The sequence below is a fragment of the Salarias fasciatus genome, chromosome 12 (genome assembly GCF_902148845.1).
Source record: "Salarias fasciatus chromosome 12, fSalaFa1.1, whole genome shotgun sequence".
Classification (NCBI taxonomy): domain Eukaryota; kingdom Metazoa; phylum Chordata; class Actinopteri; order Blenniiformes; family Blenniidae; genus Salarias; species Salarias fasciatus.
The window spans coordinates 23772204-23782508 of record NC_043756.1 but is presented as its reverse complement, the minus strand read 5'-3'; the positions used below and the strand labels follow the sequence as shown (position 1 = coordinate 23782508).

General features: G+C 41.4%; 1 protein-coding gene across 3 annotated transcripts in view; it reads right to left on the bottom strand.

Annotated features, from left to right (window-relative positions):
- Nucleotides 1-2772: 2772 nt before the first annotated feature.
- Nucleotides 2773-10305, bottom strand: part of wdfy3 (WD repeat and FYVE domain containing 3) — a 66831-nt gene continuing 59298 nt past the window's right edge. For all 3 annotated transcript variants that reach the window (XM_030105206.1, XM_030105205.1, XM_030105207.1), the window contains 8 exons: nucleotides 7499-7678; nucleotides 7231-7413; nucleotides 7049-7142; nucleotides 6786-6929; nucleotides 6426-6662; nucleotides 6239-6350; nucleotides 5965-6162; nucleotides 2773-5866 (listed from right to left, as the gene is read on the bottom strand). In XM_030105206.1, the coding sequence (XP_029961066.1) occupies nucleotides 5746-5866; nucleotides 5965-6162; nucleotides 6239-6350; nucleotides 6426-6662; nucleotides 6786-6929; nucleotides 7049-7142; nucleotides 7231-7413; nucleotides 7499-7678 (1269 nt within the window). In that variant the 3' untranslated portion in view covers nucleotides 2773-5745. The remainder of the gene's footprint in view (nucleotides 5867-5964; nucleotides 6163-6238; nucleotides 6351-6425; nucleotides 6663-6785; nucleotides 6930-7048; nucleotides 7143-7230; nucleotides 7414-7498; nucleotides 7679-10305) is intronic.

The window sequence follows — 10305 nt, the reverse complement described above, 5'->3', positions numbered from 1 at the left end:
GCTTGGCTCAATAAAAGTGAGCATTAGTGTGTTATTTGATGGTAGCATGAATGGTAAAATTACTTTCGTAAGGGCCCGAGAATGCTCCGCCCCCTCTGTACTGAGACCCATGCTCTGCCTCTGGTTGTCAGATCTGCCTGGAAGGTTCCAGCCAAATAAGAGTTCCTTTAAACAACATTGTCTTATGTGAAAATGCATAATTTCTGTGTTTGTTCTGGTGACATTTCCAGTATCCTTTGTAATCTGATTTACAGAAATCATCGTTTTAAAATCACGTTGGTACTTCAAAGGAATCAGCTAATGAATTGTATGTGTTGCAATGAAATCTATTAAATATGTTCAGCACAGTTCTGATTATTTATAAAAATCTATTTCCTAAACAATAAGGATATGTTTCAGGGTGTGTGGTATAACTGTACTAAAGACAACATAGGTACTGATAGGAGAAAATGTGTTATATATTTACATATATATTTAAAACCACTATTTAAATAATCAATTTGGACAGTAAAAAATATATTTAAGTGTACATATTGGATCATAGAATGTAGAGAACTGTTATATTTTAGGTGTAGATATATGTAAGAATGAAAATTGTTAAAGCTAATGATGGAAAAATAAATAAAGGTTGAAATATTGACTGGACCTGTATTTATTCATCAAGAGAAATTGAATTTTTCTCTTGGTACGTTTATTTCGGAGGCCAATGACATCACTTCCGGTGTGTGTCTGCCTCTTTGTGGTGAACTTGGCAGTCTGCTGGAGGCTGCTGCTGCAGCGTCTCTCTCTGTGGCTCCATTCACTTCATACTGGGTCGACCTGTTCTGCTTCATGCTGTGTAGGCAAGGAGAGCACACACACACACACACACACACACACACACACACACACACACACACACACACACACACACACACACACACACACACACACACACACACACCTCTCGAATGACTGAAAGGAACCCTACATTCACTTACATTCAGAACTACTCCCTCAGTCGTGGGAACATATCTCAGTTGGGAAGTGTCACCCTGTTGGAGTATTGATCTATATACCGGTAATCCATTCATTTGTAATTACATTAGTCTGATTATGTCAGAAAAATGCGGCAGTTAAAACACACTAAAAAACAAACAAATAAACAAACAAAGAGCGACAGCAGTCAAACCACCAGAATAATCTCCAAGACAGTCTGGCTGCATCCTGAATGAAACAGGATTTACCATCAGCTCCGGTCACTATCCTGCATCCGGTAACATCTGGAATCATTAAACAGGGATTGTAGCTTTGATTGAGAAGCCACTAAAGCTACTAAAGTTTCATCATCTCTTAACTAGAAAGCTGGAATATAATAGGCGATCTAACAATGAATGACAGTTGGAGCAACTAATTTAATGCAACAAATGAAATGAATATAAATTAACTCCTTCAATCAAAATGCATGCATGTCATTTTTTAATCATTTCTACCTTAAGTTGCTTTACATTTCTATTATTCAAAAAGTAACAGCCATCTACTATTTCTTTTAGGTGTATTAATATTGTTCAAAATTATCAATTGCGAATGCAAAGAAATAAAAGGAAGAAGTTATTTTGTGTGTTGTTGTGTTTTTAGGTGTGCTGCGTTGGAAACGCTTTTCCAGACCAGATTATGATAGAAATGCGGGTCCTTTAACATCCAACAGGTGGCGCTGCAGCACCTCTACTGCCTCCTTATCAAAGCCAAATCATGAATAACTGAAATGTTTTCACTCTGCAGCTTGATGGATTCCATTGAGTGGACATGAATCTCCTCCCTATAGATTGTATGTTATGAACTTGTCTGTCGCGCCAGAACAACACAACACACACACACACACACACACACACACACACACACACACACACACACACACACACACACACACACACACACACACACACACACACGTTTGTACTTCTATAGTTGTGAGGACATTCATTGACATAATGCATCTCCTAAGCCCTTACCATAACCCTAACCGTCAAAAATAAATGCCTAAATACCCATATCCCCACCCTAAACCTAATTTTGACCCCAATGAAAAAATCTTAGTCTTATTAAACAAAAATACTCACTTTTGTTGAGGGATTGTCATCAAGATGCATAATCCCATAATCCTACTTCATGTTCTGGGACTGTTATGTCCACTACATGCCTTCACATGACAGAATCTGATCGTCTTCTTAATCCAGTATTGATTCTATGAAAAAAACTTTTTTAGAACTGAATGAATATTAATGAATCAGGTGAGCTGTAACATGTGAGAATCTCCAGAACAGTAATCCACATTTCCTAAAGTGAAGGGGATAAGTAGACCTAAATCCCACAACAAAGTTTAAACTATGGATCCAAGTAAAATGAAGGCAGACTTCGCCCTCTGGTGGCTGGTGACGGTATACCATTAAAACAAACACCATTCTTGCCTTCAAAGCTGATTTTGAGGCTTAGAGGAAAACAAAATATTCAAAATGTGTTTGGTGGTAAACAGCAATTATTTATTGAAATGAAATTAAAAAGAATAAGTATCAGATCTATTGCATTATTGTAACATTTGTGTAACGGGGGTGGGAGAGGGGGGAAGTTACTCTACTGTTTTTTTCCTTTTCTAGGATGTAGTGAACACAAATATACAAGGAACATTCAGCTATCACAGATTGCACACCAGATACTGTAGTAACGCAGTCTAAAATAAGACCACCAGAATAATCCAGGATTTCTCTGCATCTTCGTCTCTCCATTAGTCCATTTTTTTGTTTTGTTTTGTTTTTTTAATCCAGAAAGGAAAAAGTAGAAAAGTCCACCCGGAGTAGGAACATGATCTCTGTACACAAACCCGCCGGGACAACTGGTCAGACAATGCCTCGAAAAAAGAAAAAAAAAAAAAATCCAGCAAAGAAAGATGAATGTAATGCAGAGAACATGTACAATGCACTGACACAGAAAGTCAGCTGTGTTAATAAGACATGCAACAAGTAACTAAACTTGCTGAAATCGCAATAATCATTAAAAAAAATCTAAACCCAGTTACAACTGCATAAATACTTTGTACAATTCATTTATCCGCTGTGAAACGCTCCCCTCTGCTCAAATAAAAACTGCTGAGTTCTCTCTTTTTTTTTTGTACAAGGTGCAAACAAATTCACAAATCCACAGCGGAGAGCAGACGGAGGGTTTTCTCTCCGCTGGATGGAGGGAAGAAGCACGACGGGACAGAAACGAGTGCAGATTGTTTCCATCGGGACAACAAATGAACCGGACAGTTCCTGGTTTGGTTTTTCTTTGACAACTCTGAGAAAAGGGAAACTGAACAATGGGGAAGAAAATGTGTTTCAATTAATGAACAAAATGCTTCAAATAAATCTGAAATAGAAGTGAAGGCATGGAACCAGTACCACCTTGAAATGGAGCTGAAATAACAGGATGAACATTTTGACTTCATTTGTCTACTTAATTTTCAATATTTCAAATTTTTCATGATTTTTTTTTAAGTTAATCTTGACATTCATTTTTTGTTTTGACTTCAAAACTTATTTAAATAATAATAAATTCAATACAATATCTTAATTCTGCTGACTATTATTTGTGTTTTTTTACCGTAGTAGGTAACACAAAGTCATTTTCGCCATGAAAAGATAAAAGCCTTGAATGCACGGTTGCTGCCCACACAGCCACGGACTCAGTGACGTGTGAAATGTTGGGACAGGAAATGAGATTAATCAGAAGAGCTGCCTCACAATAACTTTCTACATCAAAATATGTCAACATGTTTTTTTTTTTTGTAATTAAAAAAAAACTGAAACGGGAATAATTTTGCACGATGTTAAAGTTAAATAAGTTTGATCTACTGCAACCTGCATGATCCGCTCGGTTAAATTCAAACACTTCCGTCCTTTGTTGCATGAACAAAGGAGTCAATCTGCTCTAAAAGCCAAATGGTTTCACTCCAGGATGGTAAGCTTCAGTCAAAGATGCTGGACTACAGCTTTTCTGAACTTTGCTAATCACTTTTTAAAATCAAACCTCATGGATAATGTCGTCAAACACACTGCCAACACTTCAGTTTGAAACACTCACTGGTGAATCCATCATTCTCCTGAAGTAAAATTTAGAGATAAAAAAGTGCCGACAAGGGACAAACTTTCAGATTATTCGAGTTGCAATCTCATCTTGATGTGGTGATGGATCAGCAAACACAAGCAGCTGCTCTGTCCTTCTACTAAAGGTCAAAGGTCAGCATCACTGCCACAGTGTGTGCTTCTTATTTCAGTATTTTCTCTTCATCCTCAGTTGCAATAGTTTCTTTCCTCTTTTCTATTACTTGTGAATCAATGAGTTTTTCCATATTATTATAATTCACACAGATTGCAAATATTACCAGAAAGTATATATCTACTTTCTCTGGTTGACTTTTCTGGAGCTCTGCAGAGAGAACAGATGAGTCAATCGATCGCCGGAAAACAACCAGACTGGCTGGTCTGTTGACAACTTTATGTTTCAGAGTTCTCCAGTGAAGCGTGATGAGTATAATTTAAGTTTTTTACTCAACATTTGATTGGAAATATTCACTGGTGAGAATTTTCCTTGTGGTTCACTCGTCTGGCCCCTCCCCCGCTGAGTGTGAAACTGGAATAATGCCACAAAAAAACGAAACTCAACAAAAACCAATGAGACGTACAAACAAAAATACAGTTCACCATTAAATCCCTTTTCTAAATGTGCATTTCAAGAGCCGGCGAGGCGGGAAAAAGATTAAAGTGATGGGAAATCAATGCAGGTTGATCGTACGTGAGTAATTCATGACGTTTTCACACAATGGAAGTTGTGGCGGCTCATTTCTGTACGATTTAAATATTACAAAATAAAGTGATATGGTTGGAGAAAAACCAAAAAAAAAAAACTGAAATGATAACGTGTCCAGTCTTCACAAATTAGCAGCATCAACAAGAAATCTCCAAATGGGAATTCATATAAAAGACAGAGAAGCTTAAGAAAAAAAAAAGAAAAGAAAGAAAAAAAAAAAGCCGTTGTGATTGATACATAAAAACAATTTGGCAAAAAAAAGAGAGAAGAAGACGTCTGATAGCGGCTGTTTCTAGTGGTGATGGCTTCACACTGTGGAGAACACACACTCACACACACACACACACACTCACACACTCACTCACTCACTCACTCACTCACACACTCCAGATTTCTGTAAACAATGCGATGATGAGGAAACAATACCGAGCCCCTCGTGGACAGTCGACCCACAGACGCTGATTCCAGACATTCTCATCCCTCCGTGGTTTCTCCTCTGGGTTTCATGTGACTTGTGATGCAGACGACACACAACCGATTCTTTTTTTTTTTTTCTTTTTAAAGCCAAGTTTGGTTAGTCACAACGCTATGTTACAGGCAAGTTGTCTTGTTTTTTTTTTTTTCCTTTTAATATTCCTTATGGACCTTATTTTGTGTTCTGTCTCTCCTGGAGTTAAAAAGGCCATGGATCAATATTTACAATATGAACAAGTTTTTTTCTTTTCTTCTTCCTCCTGGTTTGATCTCAAAGTGAAATGGCCGGTGGTTACTCTGAGCGTGCAGGCGGTGAAGGTGGTGGTCTTTCTTGTCGTACTCCGTCCGTCTCCTCTGTAGCGTCGGAGCGTTATGGTAAACGTGGCTTCGCTGGGGGGAGGGGGTCAGTTCTGGCGATGGCCGACGCTCCTCTGCTCTTCTTCTTCTTCAGTTCCTGCAGCCGTCCTCCACGCTCCGCTCGTGCTGAAGGTTGTAGTAACAGTTCTGACAAACGCGCACGGGCGACGAGATCTTCAGCCGCTTGATCTCCGACTGGAAGCGGCTGCACCTGCAGGACGAGGTCAAGACCAAGGTCATGTGAGGGATTTGTAGCAAAATAATTCAACAGTTTAATATAGAATTTCGGTGAAACTCTCAGCGTCCTACTTCTGGCAGAAGAGCTGGCCGCAGTTCCTGCAGTGGTGGCGCCGCTCCGTGAGCGAGAAGCGGACGGTGCAGCCGGAGCAGCTGTCCACCACCTCGTCCTTCACCCAGTGGTCGGCCGCCGAGCGGCCGGGCTGGTCGCTGACCGACCAGCTGAAGACGCGGCCCCGCCCGTCGCCCACCAGGATCTTACTGTGGTCCCTGGAGGACAGCAACGGCACGGCGGTTACACCTCAGAATGCAGACCTGCTGACAGTCAGCTCTCAGAGTGACTCACTTGGAGATGGCGAGCGAGGTGATTTCGGCCGGGTGGGCGTTGTCCTTGCGGTCGAAGGCGGTGTGCATGGTGAGCTTGCTCCGGAAGACCAGCTGCCGTTCCCACCTGTAGCCTGGAGGCACAAAGCACCGCGGTTGACACGCAACGCAGGCCTGAATCACGGCGTGGGCGTCAGCCCGGCACCCACCTGCCCTCAGCTGGTTGTACAGGCGAGCCTCCATGGTGGCGGGGTGGTGAGGCGGAGCCGGGTGGCCCGGGTGTCCCGGGTGAGCCGGGTGAGGGTGGTGGCCTTTGGTCTGTCCTTCGGAGTAGTTGACGAACACGAAGCCGTCCTTCTCGTCGATGCTGAGGGTGTCGGACCAGCGGTGGGAGTCGTCGGAGCCGCTGTCCATCGACCACGACGCTCCGGTCCGCGCCGACGGGCCTGATCAGGGGGGAGGAGGTGAAAGACGACAGGAGACATGATCGCAGGAGGACGGGATGAAGCAACAGAAGGTGTCCTGTAGCATGTCAGCCGTTGAAATGACTTTCTAATGTGTGTGTTCACCTCGGGGTCTGTGCACGGCGCTGCCCGGCTGGCTGCCCCCCCCTGTGGACGGGTTCCGTGGCGCTTGGGGCTCCTGACTTAGACTGGGCTCGTCTCCGTCCGACTCGCTGCTGTCCTCGTCTCCGTTCTGACTCTCGCCGCCCTCTGAGGAACAAACAGAACAGGCACACGTTTTTACACATACTGACGTTTAAATCCAGCATTTCTGCAAAAAATTATTCTCTGACCCCTGGTCAGTTTATTTTGGGGGGGTTTGGACTCACCGATCTTCTCGTCGGCGCAGCAGTCCGGCATGTCTGACTCCACCGGCTCCGGAGCCGGGGTCTCCGGGACCTGGAGGAACTCCATTCTCCAAAACTACACAACAGAACACAGGAGTGATCAAAAGGTGAGAGACGGATGATGACTTTCCCACGTGCAATGCCCGGCGGGAGGCTGCGGTTACCCTGACTACGCCGTCCGAGTGTCCGGTGACGATGACGTTCTGCGTGTCCCACTCGTTCATCTCCGACACGCAGCAGCACAGGATCTGCTGGCTGCGGCCGGTGAAGGTGTTGGCGCTGGCGATGGGGCTGCCGTTGATGCTCCACACGTGGATGTAGGTTCCTGCGCAGGACACGATGTCCCCCTACACACAGACACACTCATCATCAGCTCCATCCGTGGCAGATTTCCTCCCGCCTCCGCAGACCGGCCGGGCCCCCCCCACCCACCGTCAGCTCGTTGATGCACAGGGCGGAGACGGGCGCTCGGTGTCCCCTCAGCTGCGTGACGAAGGAGAACTTGTTGAGGTCCCAGATGATGCAGGTTCGATCCCGAGAGCCGCTCACCACGATGTGGTACGCCGAGGAGGCCGTCAGACACGTCACGGCGTCCGTGTGGCCCAGTAACGCCTGGGAGACGAGACACAGACCGGGATTTACATATCTGACCTTGAATGAATCAGAGCTCACATATTTTAGCTCAGGGGTCACAGAGGGATCCCTCCATACTGTGGTTCTCCCCAAGATTTCTTCTTTTCCCACTGGGTTTTTGGAGTTTTTTCTTGCCGGATGTGAGGGTCTAAGGCGGTGGTTGCTTCGTTTTGTCTCGTTACTGTGAATTTGACATATTAATATTATGCTTATTCACTGTTTTTATTTTTACCAATCAATGTAACATCTTGAAGCCCTCTGAGGCAACTGTTGTTGTGATACTGGGCTATACAAAAATAAATTGAATTGAATTGACATGTGGCACATGTCACATGGGCTGAAGATGTGTGTCCTAAAGCTGATCGGAGGCGTACAGGACCAAAACACTTGGATCACGGCTGCATCTTGGGTATTTAGAGGTAATGTTAGGATACATTCTGGCCAGTTTTGCATTTGAATAGTGCAGCTGATGCATACCTTTGAACTGAAACAGAGCAGCAGAATGGTCCATTGTTCTTAAGCACAATTTAGTGTTACAATCTGAAACATGTCACACTGGATTAATTCCAGTGATGGGAGTAATTGTGTTAAAATAAACAGGACTTAGTAACTATTTTTAGTAATGAGTAATTAACTAATTACTCTTCCAAACATTACAACGCCATTACTCTTACTGACAATAACATAATATGATAATTTGTTCTGTTAATATAATTCACTGCTTTCAGTTTGGCTCTTCCTCCGTTGGAGTCCAGCTGAGGCGGCAGAGCATGATGTTTGCGCACAGAAAGAAGGAAATGTATTTGTGGAAAATGTGTCATGTGACAAGACAGAGGTACGGTTACGAGATTTTCTTTTCCACAGTCTCTTATGATTGCTCATGTGGAACTGTTGGGTTTTATCTGTAAAAGTGCAGAGAAATGACTGTGTTGGAACTGGCACTATATCAATAAAGCTGAATTGAATTGAATGGTGAGCTGTGTGATTGCGACGACCCTTTACTTCGACACCAGGTGTGAGCTGCTTTTGGATGGAAGTTCCAACAGTCTGTGGTTTTCTGTTGTGGCCTGTGGTGCATGTTCTTAAAAATAAACCTTTTACTCATCATCACCCCATGGCTGCCTAAGTGTTTTGTTGTGCCTTTGGAGCCAGTTTTTAACATTATACATAATGTTTTAACAATTTCAGTGAAAGTGCATAATGCGAAATAATGGTAAAATATAAAATGAAGGCTTCATAATTAAGTTAAATATGATGCACTTTGTGTTTTGTAAAAAAACAAAAACAAAGTTGCTTTAAAATTGATACATTGTTTCCAACTCAGACAGGAAAGTTCAAATGATGCCATCATCTAATTTGCATATCAGCTCATTTGCATATCTAGGTCAAACTGGATGATGATGTCATCTAAAATGATACATTGTTGCAAAACAATACATTGTTGCAAACTCCTCACTCTCACTGACATACATCTGTTGTGTTTTATGATTCTTGTACAAACGTAAAAATTCTATCTACAGCTACAAATCAAATTTGATTGGTATCTTGTCTCATATCACAGAGCAACATTTGAATAATTTAAATTAATGTACTGTTTCCTGTTTGTAATTTATTCTGTCAATAGTCCATTTATTTCATTATTCATATATTCAGTTTTATAATAAATAACTGAACATGCATCTTAAAGTTCCATTAAGAGGGGATCCACATTCTTTGACATATTTAAACAAGTTTTTTTTAAAGTAATGCAATAGTTACTTTGTCTAGTAATTAGTTCCTTAGAAAATACTATAGCTCAGTTACTTTTTAAAGAAGTAACTCTGTTTTTTTTTTTAATTAACTTGCCCAACACTAACTAATTCATATCAATAGATCAGTGAGGGAAGTTAAGTAAAAGTAAACTTCAACATAAAAAAAATATATATATATTACTTCAGTAATTAAGTATCTGGAGTAAAACCTACAGAACAATTGAGTTCTTCCTCACTATCCTTGATAAATTATGTTGTTTAAATTCAAATACAACAATTAAAGAATATAACTTACTCAACTGAACATATTAATTTAAACAATAATAGTGACAAAGGAGTATCAAGCGTAATAATGAGTGACTGTGTGTAATTATGTTAGTGCAATGTGGCCTAAAAGTGAGTGGTACACTAAAATTTATGTGACAAAAAAATAAAAAATAAAAAGAATAAGAAAGGCAGTCTTGGAAACATTTTAAATGACACAGTGATAGTTCAAAATCTTGCAAAAACATTTTCTGAAGAACATTAAAACTCTGAATCTAAACAATGTGATAATAAAAGTTATTTTATAAAAGTTATTTTTATACCAAGAGGTCTGATACAGGTTTGCAGACTTTGAAAATGAGAAATTGTATCCTCCTTTGTCCTACAGAGAATCAATCAGTATTTCTATTTGCGGATATCAATATGTTTTTTTCCCCCACTCCTGTGCCGTCATGTGACTGTGTTGTGAATTTCATTTGATTGACAGCATGGAGTCAGTAGGTGAAGCCTGAGTAGGAAGCGTCTCCAACTGAGCCAAAGTAGTGAGATTAATGTAATATAATTCAGCCAATCATAACGATAAGAAGCAGA